Source organism: Drosophila simulans, chromosome 2L (genome assembly GCF_016746395.2).
Source record: "Drosophila simulans strain w501 chromosome 2L, Prin_Dsim_3.1, whole genome shotgun sequence".
Taxonomy (NCBI): Eukaryota; Metazoa; Arthropoda; class Insecta; order Diptera; family Drosophilidae; genus Drosophila; species Drosophila simulans.
The window spans coordinates 9,572,671-9,590,292 of NC_052520.2; the positions used below are offsets into that span (position 1 = coordinate 9,572,671).

The 17,622-nt window shown below is 42.3% G+C and overlaps 1 protein-coding gene across 1 annotated transcript; it reads left to right on the forward strand.

Moving 5' to 3' along the window:
• Positions 1 to 162: 162 nt before the first annotated feature.
• Positions 163 to 975, forward strand: LOC27206547 (keratin, type I cytoskeletal 14). The gene is made up of 2 exons (XM_016179869.2): positions 163 to 271; positions 335 to 975. The coding sequence occupies exons 1-2, from the start codon at positions 260 to 262 to the stop codon at positions 839 to 841; spliced, it is 519 nt and encodes a 172-aa protein (XP_016024338.2). The 5' UTR covers positions 163 to 259; the 3' UTR covers positions 842 to 975.
• The last annotated feature ends 16,647 nt before the right edge of the window (positions 976 to 17,622 follow it).

The window sequence follows — 17,622 nt, forward strand, 5'->3', positions numbered from 1 at the left end:
CTCACTCGAACCACTTGATACCCAGTTGAACCCAATTTGTTGATATAACGTTTCCCTGGAAAAGCGCACAATGGAAATTATGCGAGCCGAGTGGTAATGCAATACTTTCTATTTCAATGCTATGGTTACATCAACCGGCCGTCCTAGGCCCAATTGCGAATCTTTCACTTTTGGGCAAGCTATAAAAACCAGCGGACAGATTGCAGCCATTCGCATTGCTGCACAGAGATCCGGCCAGGTAGCCACGGACATAGACAAAATGTGGAGATTCGTAAGTGCGGCCATGGGAATAGGGAATCATCGCATCCCACTTCAACACTGGATTGTCTTCCAGCTTCTGATTTGTAGTATTCAGCTGATTTGCGCCTCGGAGCACAGTGGCGAAGGATATGGCGATGGTTACGGATACGGGGGAAGCGGAGGCGGCGGCAGCGGATCAGGAGGCAGCGGCGGAGGAGGCGATGGCCACTTCCACCACCACACACCCACCACGTACTCGGAGATCTCGAAGCACGTGCCGGTGCATGTGATCGAAAAGGTCCCACTACCCATTCCCCATCCGGTCGCCGTTCAGGTGCCCAACGTAATTCGGCTGCAGATTCCGGAACCCTACGCCGTCCACGTGCCCGTCCAGCAGGAGATCCATGTGCCGGTGTACAAAATAGTACCCGAAATAACCGAAAAGAAGATACCCTACACCGTGGAGAAGCCATACCCCGTCGAGGTGGAGAAACCCTATCCCGTCGAGGTGATCAAGCAGATCAAGATTCCGGTGCCTAAGCCCTATCCTGTTCCTTTTACCATCTACAAACACGTCCTGCAAAAGGAGCACGGCTGGTGATGAAGACAGTCGTGGTTGGTTAGGTGTGTAAGTTTTGGAATGCCAGCTCTAAATCGAAGAGTATTATTTTACAAAGCTAATGAGTAAAAATAGTGTTTAAGATAAAGTACTGCGTTTTCAGAATATACTGAAAAGAAAAGACGTTACTGAACTTAATTGAAGTCTATAAACAAACGAAAAAATATAATTTTGTTCCATAAATTTTCGGCATATGCTTTTATCCATAGGTTTTAATCTTAGCTGGGTTCTTTCCAAAGCTTAAAAAGTTCTTGATAAGAATGTGAAAGTAGCGCCAAGTCACTTTACATGTAAACTCCAAACTTTCGAAATTTGTTATCGAAAATTAGAAAGCTTTTCCTAACTTTTCCATTCAAAGCTACAAATCTCAGAACACTTTCGAGCAAAGCTTTTTTTGAGCCGTTCTTTTTTATGATGGCGGCAAAGTGCGTATACACACGCTGACAACTGACATATATACCTCGCAGGTTCGTTAAACTTTTCCGAATTGATTGACGCTGTGTGGGAAAGTGTGGGGCAGGTTTCCCTCAAACCGATGACGTGCGCACGCTCCACACCCCAAGCTCATCGCACACCCAACCGACCAACCGACCAACCACCCACAAACCAACGCCTTCTCATCCGGTAAGGTGTTGCCTGGTTTTATATCCCGTATGTCCTTGAAGGGGACGTGCGGGCAACTTTTCCGCGATTGTCAATGATTTTCATTTGTTGCACGCCGCTAGTAAAGTCATTCCCATTCCCGTAATGCCTGTCATTCCGCAGGGCAGTCAGTCAGTCAGTCAGTCAGTTAGTCAATCAAGCGCAGCTGCCGCAAATTATTTATGCACAACTTGTAGCTCCACACGCACACGACTGGTGAGCTAAATGTATCCAAAGGATGTGCCTCATATATATGTCTATGTATGTGTAGTGTACAATGTGTTTGCCTACGTGTCGGGAACTTTAATTTCATTTACATCCACAAACAGAAAGACACACATGCTGAAATAGTTCATCCATTTGCTCTTCAAATCTTATCTTTCCTCCATTTTTAGACAACTTGAAAAGTTTCGTTTAATAGAAATTGCTCGAATACATTATTCTACGCAAGAGCGGCAAAACTTTTTCGTAATTAAATTCTGACACACCCAGGAAACCATTGTTCATTACAATTTTCCAACAGGTCAGGTCAGGTTCGGGTTCAGGTGGCGATGGAATTTAATTAATTATGAAAATATTCCAAATGATTCATTCATCTGGCCGGATAAACATAGCTTTAATCACCACCAAACGACCGAAATGCAATTGTTGAGTTATGCTCTTTGTGTCCACCATGCGATGCCATTTGCATCATTCATCAACTCATTTGGAAAATTTGGTAATTGCACATTCTGATTAAACGATAATTGAGTGATTCAGTGTGTTTGCTGTCGTGGTTTCGAATGGCCATTTGGCCAGGACCAAATGTGCGTATCGCAGATCAGCAGCCTGGGGGGTTGGCCTAATTACCATTTGTCTACTTTGACGGACTCAATCGACGCCATTTAGGAGGATTTTGCATTTTTGGAAGGGAATACAATTGTGGCAATGGATTTTTTTGCTATTTACAATTTGACATACGAAATATAAATATAATATATATTTGAATTGCTATAAAAGAGCTTAATCAACCATTTTGTTGCCACAAAAGCAGGTGTAAATGCATTATGTCCCAAATAAATTGTCTTTGAGTTGTTATTGCGCCACAACCTTTGAACATCCTTTACATTACATGGGTTCATTTAAGGATGGGTTCACCTCCCACCAAGGTACCCACTTGCCTAGGCCACATGTGGCAATTGAATCTAGCTGGCCTAAGCCCCCAGCATATTATGCGAAAGCCAAGCGCCTGAATTCCGACATCCCGGTCTATCCAATCGATTGGCGCATAAAATGCAAATTAAATTGTCGGAACATTTGGTATTACAGCAGCCAAAGCTCTCAGCCAATGAGCTTAGCCAAAGTCTGGCAAACAAATTTACAATGCTAAGCTCATGTGAAGGCTGGCGAAGTGAGGTGATCTGGGGGGTGGCATACGTACAGATGGGCTGGCAAAAGGGGAAACTTTTGGATTCGTGGAATTAATTTAAGTTAATTGATTTTTCTGCCAGAAGCTGTACACGTGCAAGAGTTTTCCGCACTCAGAAAGACATAGAGACAGACAGCCAGGCAATCGATGAGGAAAAGGAAACTGCGAGGTGGCAAAAGGACGAGAGCGGAAATTGACAACAGCCTCGAGTGCTGAGTTGTAAGGGAAATACATTTCCATGGCCCATTCACATTATCGCCCTCCTTTCCATTGAGACATCATATGTGTCCTCCTGCTTGACAGGCAGACGTGGCCCTCGATGGACTTTTAGGAGCAGCTCAGCCCCATTTCCCATTTTCCAGCTGCCACATCTGAGATAAAAATAGCTGGAACATTAATAACGCCGAATTAATCAATTGCCCAACGATTCGAGTTGCCTTCATATTGTTATTTTTAAGCATTTCAAAGGCTGCATTCGCAGAAAAACAGAGTCGACTGCTTTCCCTGGAACCGACAGCTTTTCCTGTCTAATGAGCTGTGAAGTGGTGTGAATGCATCAGGGCCTTTGAAGGATGTGGTCCTAGGTGGCACTGTGGGAAGTTCCTTTGGCAAAATTATTGATTAGCGGGTAAACACGTCAGTTTTGGCACACTCATCGTTCTCAATTCTCGTCAATGAGCGTATTATTAGCTTTTCCAGATTTCCTTAAGCAAATCCTTAAAAGTCTGTATGTCTTTAAAGGAAATTCACACGATCTGGAAGCTAAAAATAGCCTTTACTTGCAGAGTCAAGAATACGCATTAAAAAGTGTATAAAAATATGAATCAATGGCAAATTACAAAGCCAAAAGCCAAAGTCAATTCCTCTTCCCTTTTTAATGATAAATCTCCTGCAAAAAGTGAAATTGAATGGCAAAGTGGGGCCGCACTAAAGTCATAAAAGTCGCGTGGACCAAATTAGGAGGAATTCTCTGCTGTTTGTGATGGAGGCAAAAGTAAGGAATGCTCCCCACTGCCCCTAATCCTGCCCCTCTCCTCGCACATTCTGTGCACAACAATTTTAAATGACTTTGAGGAGGCGACCCAGGACACACTCACATATAGCCAGCCAGATACACACACACACACGAACGCACGGGAGCGGCAGCCGAAAGTAACAGATAAGATTAGACACCCAAGCCAGTGACAACAGGCGTCGTCAAGATGGCGCTCCACGCCCACATTGCGTATGCGCGCTCTTCTACACTGTGAGAAAATATTTATCTCGCGCCAGACAGAGACTAATCCCGACTAAGCACCTCTACCTGACTTAACCGATTTTGAATTTCATCCTGAGGAACCATCAAAAATTATTATACACTTTCGAGTTGTTTTTTTAAGCAATTTATATTAGTTTCTGCTTCACATATTTTTACAGTTGCAACACAGCCCAAATGTTCTATTAATTTTTACTTATGCTTAACTATAATTTTCATGTTAAATGCATTTATTTCTCTCAGTGTCAGCCGTAAGCGAGTCAAGGCTAAGCTCCGAAATCGCTCGCAACGAAACGAACTTCAGCCATCACAGGCAGCAATGTTTTTTCCTTATTTTCCTGCCAGCGCCATTTCCTTTTGCCTGATTTTTCCTTGCTCCTTTGAGTTCTTTTTTTCTTTTTTTTGTAGCACTTTTTGTTTTGTTTCGGATGCTGCGCGTGGCAGGGAAAACAGCTGGCTGGCTCGTAATGATTACGAGACTTTTATGGCAGAGCGAACGCGGCACACAAAGCCCAAAAAGGGTCCCCAAGATGGCGAAGGAAGCAACCTTCTGTACCTGGAACCCAATCCTACCAATCCACCCACTCCGCCCACTCCACTCCATCATTCGCACATCGTTGGCCAAAGTTGGGAAGCGTTTATTGGAAGGCACCCGCAACGTCCCATACCATTTTCTCGCAGATGGAATAAGTTAAGCGATTATGAGCACCGCCTAGAAGTAGGCAACTGTTTTCATCCGGCCGGGAAAAAAGTAAGGGTGGAATGTCTTAAAATAAATATGCGCCATTAAAGGTAATGTGCCAAATGTAAAGTAAAACATTTAAGGTTCAGTCGAAAATACTCAATTCCAGTCGAAACAAATCGCCTGCGGTTCAGGTGTTCGAAATTTAATGTGGTGAAGGTTTGCGAGTCCTTCGTCCTTATTGTGTTTCGTGCTAGATTTATGGCTACAACCCGTGCTCATGGTGTCGCAAAAGGTTTGCTTTCGCATACCATTGTATTTCACATTTTGTGTCCCTTAAATCTGGCGCCACCTTGATGTCCTGTCTATTACCCAAATTGTGTCTTATACATACTTAGATCCCCCCATTTTGGGTTGCGTGCAAAAATAGCCCAAAATAAAAACATGAATGAGAAAATATTTGTGCAGAAAGGCATAAATCACAAGAACGCAAACACGAGCACATTTCATACACCCCCCTATATTGTGTGCTGGGTATATGGTATACAGTACTTGATGGCTTTGCATTTGCCAAACTATTTAAATATTATTCCAAATGAAGGGCACAGCAAAAGCTCGGCTTCATATCCGTTTCTCCATTTGCAAGCCAACCGCATCCCAAGGTCCTTCAGTTCGAAGTGCGTTATTATCATTCTGATATTTGCATAGGGCTTACCAACATTATCGTGCCATGTATATGTATGAATATATATATATATAGACATCGGCGCCTTTGGTGTGATGAGAAAGCATTAAAATCCAACCTTGAGAATGCCAGACACGTATTCCCATTTCCCCGACCACAGGAGATATATAGGCAACTCATAATGACAGATATCTGTGTTGGGGCTTTAAATTCGTTTATTTAAGGTTTGAAATGCTTGTGTGGCTTTTGCTTCTAAGGTGCAGACCCTTTTGCTCAAAGTTTCCTTCAATTTAACGTTTGAGCGGGTTTTCATTAGTTGGGATTAGCTGATCAATGTTCCGTATCCTGGATAACACTGCTCTATTTTGGGGCATATTTATGCAGTAACAAAAAGGGTAGTCAACCTTTTTTTACAAATAATATCTATTGCCTAAACATTGGCATCTAGATCTTATATGTACCAATAAATGGATACGAATTTTTTATATATAAGGATGTAGTTTCAGTAATGTAGTATCGTAACTCACTTCTAACTGTAAGTAAGTTCCACAAGCTTGTGTTTAAAAACTTGTCATAAAAACTGTAGGGACCACAAAGGACCGTAATTTGGAAGTAATTTTCATGTCTTTGAGATCTCAGATCCCAGAGCGTGGCTAATCAAACCTGAGAATAGGAGGAGGGATATCCTTTGAGGCGGGCTTGCTCTTTAAAGTATCCTCGCGAGCGGCGTCCTTGGCCAGAGTTGCCAGCTACTTTTCGGAGGCACTTCACCTTCGCATCGGCCCACGCCTTCACTTTTCACTTTCGCCGCTCTTTCGGCTTTCTCCGCTGCGGTGCCAACTATCAGTGGTGAGTGAAAATCGCTGATGCGTGGCGCGGAAAATGGAAGGAGATGGAAGGCGAGGGCTGGGGGTAGGGAAAATGGGAGGGAGCCCCAAGCGAGCGAGGGAAAATAAATTTCTGCACTGAAATAGCAGCTAAAAGGTTGCGTTCGTGACCTTTGCCAGGCGTTTTATGGTTGTCTCCAGCGTTCAGTGCCTGCGATTGCTTTGCCTTGCTGATTTGGCAGCCTCGCACTTCCATACAAAGGATCCATGAGGGGCACGGACTCCTGCTAGTTAGAGCTCTCTGCGAAACGTGCCGCAGCTTAGACACCCGCTTGCCACGCACATTTCCTTTGTCAGCTCAGTTTCATTGAGCAGGTACAGTGGAGCTTCCTTGGAACCAATCGCATGAGCGTCAATATTTAAAAAATCCGAAGTTGACTAGGATATTGAAACTATAACATTTAAATTTACAAATTTTATTATATTACTCTTCTGAAAATGGTTTCTGTTTCATATGCTTTCATATTTTCGTGACAAAAATCAATATTGTCGAAGTAACGAGTGCAATTCTACTGTACTCGTACATGCATGTAGAATTTTCTTGCCATTTCCACGCTGACTTGCCTCTGGCGGCTGCAGCTTCAACATTGCGTATACGCAACGCTAAGGCAAATATAAAGTGACAAATTCGCCCAGGTTGTCAGAGACAGCTTTTAGTACCCTGCACCTTTTGACCTTTCTTTAAAATCCAAAACAGAAAATTGGGAGACTAAAAAAAGAAAAATCATAATATTAGAACAAGAACCTTTAAAATAGCAATTATAAGGATGTATGTAAGTAATGGCAGGACAGATACGTGGAATTTAATCACTAATCGTTTTTTATCTCGAAGCAAATACATGCAAATACCAATTTAATTTGACCTAAAGCCTTTATTTCGTAATACCCAACAATGTCCAATTTCGGGAACGGAATTTTTCATTTGTCCTTTGTACATTTTATTTATTTTTGTGTGTCCTGCAATCGACTCAATAATTCATAGTCCTGTTCAAAGTTCCCTTCTGTTGGGTGACAAACTTTTTGCGACACAAAATTGGTTTTGTTTAAATTTATTGCCAGTTCAGGGTCCAGCGAGGACCACCGAAATCCTTGGCCCGCACACACACCCGAACAGTCATCGAAACCTGAAATTGCATTTCCTAATTGATGTCGAGCTCCGAGTGCCGAAAGGGCGACGCATGTTCACCAGCTCATCGTTGGCTCATGGTTGATGGCTGATTGATTCGGGCTCAATTGAGTCCGGACAAAACGAGAAATGCCCGGAGCATGGCCATGTGGCATTCGGGCCTCGAGTTTGCCTCCATCCCTGTAAGTCCCCGTCTCCAGTCCATCAGAGGCTTCGCATTGTTCTATTAGCTGCTGGTGTCACCTAGGACTTAGCCACACATGATTGGCCCAGAAGTGAGGCGCCTCTTGGGCCATTAATGGCTTTTCTCCACCTCTTGCCACTGCTCCATCTCGGCGGCGGCTCCCGATGTCCTCTGTGCTCTGCTGCCCTCCAGTTTGTAGGCTCCTCTCCCTCTTTTTACGGCCTTCACGCGACGGGATCCTGGTTATGACTGGCTCCCGTCCTGGTAATTGATATTAGGACAAAACGAGCCTAATGGGATGCCACAAACAAACAAATTTACCAAGTGGATTTATTTTTAGCCAGCAAAACTTTCTGTGCCTTTAGTGTGGCAATAAGTTTTTATGATCTCGTGAAATTACAAAATATGAAAGCGAACGAAGGAGCTTTTGCTTAAGCAAAAGTAAGACTAAAGTCTGGCAAAAGAAATAAATGAACGAAATGGAGAGTGGCTTAGTTAGGTTTGGCATATGCCATCATTTAGGAAAGATACTTTGAGTCAGATTATCAGAACATCGCATAAATATCCGTAGACCCATAGGTTGCACGAAATCTTTGCGTAAATCAATCGCAGGGATCTTGGGAATGGTACTTCGCCTGGCAAAAACCCTAAAAAACCAAAGTAACCGTCATAACTTACAGAAATCAATTTGGTGGAAAACAAAACTCGGCCCAAATAAATCACACAGTCGCTGTAGAAAAATGCTTACATAAAAGGAAAAACTTAAAGCTTGCCAAAAGGAAAGTGGAGGCAGCGCCTAAAAGGAAACGGAAAAAGTTGCGAATAAATGGAATTATATCCTTGGCAATGGCTGCAGTCGAGCAGAAATGATCAACTGCTGCAGGCAGGACGACGAGGGCTCAAGGTAAGTCAAATGAGGATAGGGATGCGGGATGGGGCTAGGTCTGAAGGCAACTGACGTTGCAAGTGCACTCCCAAAAATATAATGTTACCAAAATAAATAACCAATCAGATTGTTGGTGCTTTAACTACAATACATAGATATATATTCTTTTTAAAATATTATTTATTATTATATCATAACCGATTTCAAAACTATATACACATATTTACTAATAAAAACTAGTTTCAATGACTTGTAATGCATTTTTCTGAGTGCATCGAAAACGGATATGCCAGTGAACCATGCGAACGCATGCCAGTCAGGATTGGAGCCTCCGGACTTGAAAAGCTGGCAGGAGAGCAAGGAGGCTGACTGGCTGGCTGACTGGATGGCTCCATGACGATGCATCATTGGTAGCTGCGGTCTGTGCAGCCCTTAAGCCTTTTTAGTGACTGCTGGTCCGAGCCGATAAAACGCTTGACTGGCCCGCCCCTCCCCCCCATTCACTGGCCCATTGAAGGGTTAAAGTTGGGGCACATTATGCGGGGCTGGGTTCAAGTCCCGATGGACACACGCTAATGAAGCAGACCCAGGGCAGCAGCAGTCCAGCCGCAGGCCAACCCCTAATCCTTGACACGTGTTGGCCAACAAACACAGACGGCTAAAAGGAGCAGAGAAAAATCGGGTAAGAGCGCGGGGAAAAGTGCGAGCCACAAACAGACTGCGAGCCATTTCAAATGCGTTCCCACAATTATGGAAATGTTATAAATAAGCATTGAAGTACACGAGGCGGCGATCAAATGCCCTCAAAAATGCACAAATCCATGAGATTAATGCAGGCAGATTGAGATTGAATCGTTAATAGTACTCTTGAAAAGCAATCAATGAGTTGGTGAGTAAATGAATAAAAAAGAGCTATCATAGCTACACAAATGTATAGGTGAGAGCAATTTTTTTATAGTGCAATCGATTTAATAAAAAAGTAAATAAAACACAACAACTTAAGTTAAGTGTTAAGTGCGGATCCTAAAACCAATTTATACGAATTTCTTAATGTGGAAAGAAAACTTCTTGTGCTTACCAAATAACAAGGATAAACTAAAGCTAAATATATAACAGAATAAAATCAATCCTTGAAAGTGTATAGAAAAGGACATGCTAATGGGACCATAGTCGTCCCGTCATCATGAGGTTTTGAGAAATCACCTCGAACCTTGGGTTTGTAGAGGAAGGAAAATTTGGTCAGCAGACGCGACGCAAAAGGAAAACACAGACAGGGAAGAAATGCCACAAAAATGTGATGCAAACGCAGGGTCCATAAGGTTGGGGACAACTTTTTTTGGTCCTCATAAAACAAATAAAACAATGTTGGATGGAAAACCGCCAAAGGGAATGGTCTCGAATGACAAATGAAAGACAGCTAAATCTTGGATGAGCAAAGAAACGAATATTGCGAAGGATCTCTGTGAGTTATGCAAATGTATGTGCCCATTTCCTGTTCTGTATTAATTAATTGAATTTCCAATTCAATTTAAAGCAATGCCAGGACCAACTGGTATAATCTTATCTGCAGTGGAACGCTCTCCCCTCAATTTGCCGAATCATTTGCAAACGACCAATTGGCCAGCCAGGATGGCCATCCCGCTCACTGACCCTGTGCTGCCAACTGGCCATATATCTTGGCCATGATTGCTTTTCAATACGTTTGTGCGAATATTCCAAGGCTGCGAAAATGGACAGCGAATAGTTTGAATGTTTGGCATTTGCCAAAAATCGTTTTTTTTTTTCGCTTGTCCGTTGTCTGTGGAGGGGAATTCAAGGACAATTATGGCCTTGGCCCCTAAGCACACCCGCATCCTTCATCCCGCTTCAATTCAAACCTTCGCCTCCATTTGTGGTTCCGTTTTTTTTCTGCTGACCATGGTCATGACGTTTTATCAAAAAACGCTCAAATGCGTCGCAGCCCGAAAGCAGGCAACGTTTGTCAATGGTTTGGGGGAATTTGTTCGGTGCCAAAAATAAAAAGCAAATGAATGACGCATATTACGTGAAACGGGCGCTATAAATGGCCAAAATGAGGCTGCAGTCCCTAAAAAGCTGAGGGGGCGTGGCATAAACAAGCCAGCTCGTTTTCTGCGGAAATGCAGCTGCCATAGGAACAAAGATGGCCAACGGAATGGGAGAAGGACCAGTGAAATACGCAGCTAATTGCGTACTCAAAGGATGCGAAAAAAAACAGGGGAGGGTATTCCATTAGTACTTGCTAAACGCGAGAGAAACCCAAAAATAAACCAAAAGTCCGATGGAGTGCCAATCTATTCTATGTATTTGAAGTTCTAGTTTAAAGTTTAATGTAGTTTATTTAAGTAAAAATAAAGCTAGCTTTATCAAAACTAAATGTAAATATTTTGAATGATTATTATTTTTGTAGGAAATAGTTGTGTGTATGTACCCAAAAATTTGTGTAACTCAGTAGAAAAGAATGTTTTATGTAAATATTTATAATCAATATAAGTAGAAATGAATTCTTTTAATATATAGACATAAATATTTTAAATTCCGCGGTACTTTAATCCACTTTAATCGTATGGCCATTTTGTTTAAGGGTTAACTCAACAAAAGGACGTGGACCGATGCACATAATCCGATTTCGACTCCATCGGCAGGATTTCCATTTTCTCTTCAGCGGCGAAAGAGCGACTTTCGGTGCTGAAATGAAATTAATAAACTCATTCGCAAGAGGGAAAATTGTCTGCGGCAAAGTTGGCCCATTAAGCGTTGCAACAAGCCATCAGCCAGTCACTGGAGCACGAACATTTTGGGGCCAGCCAAAGGGAACAAGTTTTTACTTTCGGCTGACCTGCCCACCACCGACTGCACTCTTCCCTCTTCGCTGACCCTTAACCAGCAGCTGCATCAGAAACAGCAGCAGCAGCAGCATCAACAGCAGCAGCAGCAGCAGCAGCAGCAACAGCCGCAGCAGCAGCATCAACAAAACTGCCAACTATGTTGACGACGACGTCAACAGAAACTTTCAGCATGGCTGAATTTTTGCAGCTTCGGCTTTTTGTGTTGTTGAGCCCGCTTGTTGCATGTTGCAATGTGTCAGCAGCACGCCCCCTTAAACCCTTGTAAACCCACCCCACCCCCCTCCCCTGAGTGCGTTTGACAAACGCCGCCGCCATTGACGTCATTGGAGTTAACCCTTGGCCAGGCCGAGGTATTTAGATGCTCAGGTGAAGGGCGTGGGCGTCCACACGGGGGGAGGAGGCGTACCCGGCAGCATCCAGCTCAGCAAAAGCTGCAAAAATGCTTTTGTGGCTTAACCAGCCGCCTCCGAGTGCGGTAATCGAAGCGTGCCACGAAAAAAGAGACGGAAACACAAGCGCTTTAAGCCGTAGTCACTACACAGTGCCCCATATTCAGTCAGTACGCATTCATATTGATTATCTGGTAAAAAAGCTATTGTTAGCTATATACAAAAAAAACACAATTAAGATGAACAATATGTAAAGGCGAATGGAAAATATAGTCTGATATTATCAGCAAATATCTGAAGAACTCAATAAATGCACAAATAACAAATAAATCGCTTGCAACCAGAACCATACGTGTAAAGAGGTCTCTGTTCAGTTTCTTTCGCTTTTCAATGTTCCATTAACACGCCTGCCACCGACCGATAGAAATTACAAAGTGGCCATTCAGATACACAGATACGATGCGTCGGCACATGTGCTAGCTGTGCACTCGATTATGTCATCGCATCACAGGCAGCAACAGCTGTGAGCGTCAGATACATTTGCATCTTATGGCCTGGCCAGGCAATTATCGGAGAAATTAGTCGCCGCCAACGTAAACGCATTGTGAGGAGAGCAGCTGAATTGTCCACTAACCGACGGATTTGGCCTCCATTTGCATCTAATGTGGAGGGGTAGCATTTAAATCCTCCGGTGCACTTAGTGCCAGGGTCCCAAAAACGAAACGAATTGGGCCGCAAAAATTAATTTCCCCATCGGATGGGTGGCAGGCGGGACAAGGGACCAGAAGTCATTTGCGTCAACCATCCATCCTGGCAGCTGACAGCAAATTCAATTTGTAAATTTTCATCTCATTGTTGCTCTTCGCCAGCCGAGAAATGGGATGGTTGGCCAAAATGGTTGCAGCTGTTGGCCACATCACAGCATCAAAGGCAGCACCATAGAAGATACATGTAAAGTGCCACCCAGCCGGCGCAACAACTCGGTTTCAGTTTAACGAAATCCAATTCAAATTAGTCCGTTAATTGAACTTTCTTTGCGGGGGTAGAATGTATTTTTTAAAATACAATACAGTTCTATGTGGTGAGCGGCGATTCCGGATCAGCTTGGTTTATCTCACATACTGCTGTGTATGAAAAAAAAATATATATTGCTTGCGTTTTTTGTTCGCACTTTTCGTTTAACGAATTGACCTTGTAACAAATATTCGCAAATTGCAATAACAACAACACCAACAACGGCTGCATTAAACAACAACAAAGCCAAAAGTTGCACAAAAAATAACAGCATGGCATGGCTACGTGTAGATACAAATGTATCTACACCATGCAGCTGTATTTGTGTCTTTGCGAATGTCTAGCTGTCTTGTGCACGAAAAAAAAAACAAATATCATAATTTGAAAATCTTCTGAAATGTATTTGAATATAAAAAGCAATAAAAAACTATTGTCCAGATGAAGATGTCTTATGCATAATTTTTAAAGTAGTTAATTATTTATTTATACAAGTATCCAACATTAGTATAACTTTAGTTTTTTTTCTGTGTACCTTGTGTACTCGACAGGCGCTAGTTTTAATGCTTACATAAAGTGGCGTGCACAAAAATACAAGTATATATACATATATACCTGCCTACCGAACAGAACCTGAACGGAGTCAAGACCGAAACAAACTCCTAGGCGATTTCGGGGGGAGGATGATGATGATGGCGTGCCAAAGTCGGGGACTCCAGTTCAGACAACAGACAGTCTTATATATGTATCTTATTGCGAGCCGAGTTTGATTGTTTGATTGAAAGCCACGACAGTTTGAGAACTGCCTGCTCCAGCGGCAGATTCATCGTGGGGGCAATTTCGCGAATAATGTGGTTCAAGGTGCTGCCGAATGGGAGCAGAAATCAGAATCATACAAAACGAAACGAAATCTAATAATAATTGCCATTGGATCGATTGGGGCAAATTAAAGTTATTATGGCGAAATTTCCATTTTCATTCGGTTGGTAACCAGACAATGCAATAAAAAAAACCAAAGTAAAACACTTCAATTCAAACTGAATTGAACTCTCGACAGTCATTCACCCACCCGGCGTATGGGTAATTTGTCTCAATTAATTGAGTATACGCAATGGTTCGCATTTATATATGCAACAGTTATGAAGAGCAGCAAACAAAACAAAAAGAACGAATAAATAGTCAGCGAAAGGAAAATGCAGATGGGAAGCCCTTCTGAAAACGCTGTAACCCAGCACGACATCGCCGCTTTTCATATCGAATTTCCCCCCACGTTTGACCTTTGCGCTCTTTCACTTTCTTTTTGCAAACATCTCTTAAAGTGCAGTTCCGATGGGACCACAATCCGAGCTGCGCGATGCATCTTTACTACTTGTTCGGGCAGCCAGAAATTCGTTATTAAGTGGCCGACACTTGAGTGCCATTTCGGGCACTATTTATTACAGTGGGCACCCGCTGGCAGGAACCGTGCCAATCACGAACAGATAAGCTGCCTTGATTGGAGTGCAGCTAATCGGAAGGTGGCTCGATTAGAGATATCTGTGAAAGACGGAAGCCTTGTGACTAAAAGTAAGGGGTATGCTAGAAGTGACAGCTTATCGGGAATTTCAAAATATTTTTAGATCCAACTGACAGTTGTGTTCTGCGCTCACCTTTCAGTTATTACCCGGCCATTGTTGGCTGTCATTTGGCCAAAGTAATTTCCATTAGCAATTCACACTTCCAATTTGGAATGACAACAAGCGAGTGTACTCAACTCTTTACGCACATGGAATGGCGGGGGTTTCGAGAGGACGCGGGGGAAACCCCCATTCATAAAGCATTTCCCCCGCAATTTAAATTTGATTTTCTGTACAAATTCATTTGACGCTCAATTTGATGTACGTACGATTAAGTTTTATTATTTCTACTTTTATGTGGCGCAGTAACAACCGAACTAGCTGCCGTTCCCTAATTACGAGCAATTTGTATTCACTTAGCATATGGGCACAATGGGCACGCAGATTAGATTGTTTATAGAGTGGGACGGAATCAGAGCTGGAATCGTTCTGTGGGTGGGCATCTCAACGAAAACATTCTTGTCATCCGCAGGGATGTTTGACTACATGCCCACTGTGCGTGCCAGCGCACAACAGCAGCAACAGAAACAACTCAAATCTGAACAATAAAAAAAAAATATGTGATATATATCTATAGATATGGTGGTCGCTCATACAATCGTACACGTCTCCCAAGCCAACGTGAGCGTCATATTAATTTATGAGCACCAAAAATATGCCAAAAACCCAGACAAAAAAGTTGAGTAAGTGCAAAAAAAGATCAAAAAAGCAAGAAAATTAAATAAAAATAATATTGAGAGAGGCAACAACAACAACGAGTCGTCATCGTAAATTTGTGCACAAAGCCAGTCTAAATGTATCTGGCGAATGCGAGAACGCGTAGCTGTAAGTCTGAGCTCAACGCCACGTCGCCATTTTTGGCAAGTTGCAAGTTACGCATTTCCAGTGTTGAAATATTCGAATCGGTTTTTGTGTCACTGCCCACAGAATTCAGCATTCGAAATATCAAAACTTCAGACACTCTCGATTTGGGTAATTCCAAATGGCAGCGAGAAGAAGTTGGCGAACTCAAGTGGGCGTTTTATCGGAATGTGGCAACAACTTTCAGAAAATGCAGCGCACTTTGGCTTTCAATTCGGCTAAATTAGGTTGGCGATACAATCGCTTTCCAAATAATGTCCGGGGATTAATGAAACTAGAGCAAGCTATCTAGACACTTTTAGATAAACACACACAGACGGCCAAGTAATATACAAATAAGTACAGAGTTCTCAAGGCAAAATTTACCAAAATAAAGCAAAGGAAATCAGGGAGAGTATTATTCAGGGTTAGACAATTAAGTGCTGAAAAAGTTTTTAGTAAGTCTTATTCACATCTCATAAAAAAAAATTCAAAAATATAGTTTTTATGTGTTTTTAATCATTTTTATCAAAAATTCAACAAACATAAATAGTAAAGATTTTGACATTGTTTTCGCAAATAAACTAAATTTTTTATTTTATTTTTATGTGCTGGACATTGAAAATAATATGTATAAGTCACTTTTGAAATGTGAACATTTTTCATGCTTCTTTATGATATTTCAAATCGAGGCTGCCCAGTGTTGTTTTCCTTTCGCCTTTTTTAAGCAATTCTAAGCAGTAGACGGCGCTACATTTAATCTAATCTTGAGCAAACAAATGGCATCATACACCGGCACACAGACGAGCATATATGTAGATATGTATATAATATATTCGGCCTAAGATATGATTGTTTGTTGTGGGCGTCGCTGAATAGTTTGGCTACTCGGATTTCGAGCTGCGGGCGTTGAAAGTATTAAACTCGCTTTGCGGCTGCTGGTGACTGATTGAATTTTAATTGAGAATAATCACAAATTGATGGTATCTGCCGATAAAGACATATGGGTTTAATTACGGCCATGGAACCTTTGACATTCGGCGTAGTTGGTAATCGAATCCCATGTTTGTTTGCTTGCTTGCTGTGTAAATACGAAGAAGATGTAATAAATTCAGCCGTAGTTGGCCCTTTTTTTTTTTTTTTTTTTTTAATTTTTATTATTTATTGAATCTTCCCTTTGTGTTAAGAGACTAACAATAAGTGTTCAAATCTTAATCTAACTTAATTAACTTTCACTTAGTGATAGTTTTTTTTTTTTTCATTAATGCCCTAATAAGTTTATTGCTGGGCTGGGGGGTCGTTGCGGTGCAGCCGGCTTTGACTGCATACTCGGATTAGTTTTCTTGCGAGGGGATTTGTATGGGTGGTCAGCTTTTCGTTATACTTCGTTTTTTTCTCAGCTATTACTTCGGTTACTAATTTGATTTTTAGGTCTCTGTGTATGTTTTCGTTTCGAAGGTACCACGGCGCTCCAGTGATAATTCTCAGAATTCTTGACTGTGCTCGCTGAATAATGTCTATGTTACTTCTGGATGCGTTGCCCCACAGCTCGGAGCCATAAGTCCAGATAGGTTTTAAGACGGAGTTGTATAGAAGAGCTTTGAACTCCAGACTAAGTGGAGAGCGAGCATTTATGAGCCAGTGGAGGTTCCTTGCTTTAAGTTTAAGATGTTTCGATTTGGCTTCTATATGTTTGCGCCAAGTGAGCCGCCTGTCCAGATGAACTCCCAGATATGTTACCTCGTCGGCTTGTGGAATGCATATGTTATTCAAGACCAGTGGTGGGCATGTTTGTTTGTTTAAGGTAAAGGTAACCTGCTTGCATTTTTGAACATTTATTGAAATTCTCCAGTCGGCAAGCCATCGTTCTACAGATGTTAAGTGTCGGGATAGGAGTGCCGTGGCTTTTATTGGGCATTTCGAGCGACTGAGTATCGCGGTGTCATCGGCGAACGTGGAGGTTATTAGATTGTAGTCTATGGGGAAATCCGCCGTATACAGGGTGTATAAGATTGGACCCAGTACACTGCCTTGCGGCACTCCAGCTTCGATTGCGCAATCGCGTGAAGTGCTTGTATCGCATCTTATTGCAAACACTCTGTTATATAGGTATGACTTCAGTAGCTTATGTGTGTTTTGGGGCAACAGCTTGATTATTTTAAACAAAAGTCCATCGAGCCACACTCTGTCAAATGCCTGCGCGACGTCTAGAAAAATGGCTGTGCAGTATTCTCGATGTTCAAAAGCAGTACGAATTTCTGACGTGATTCGGTTGACCTGTTCGA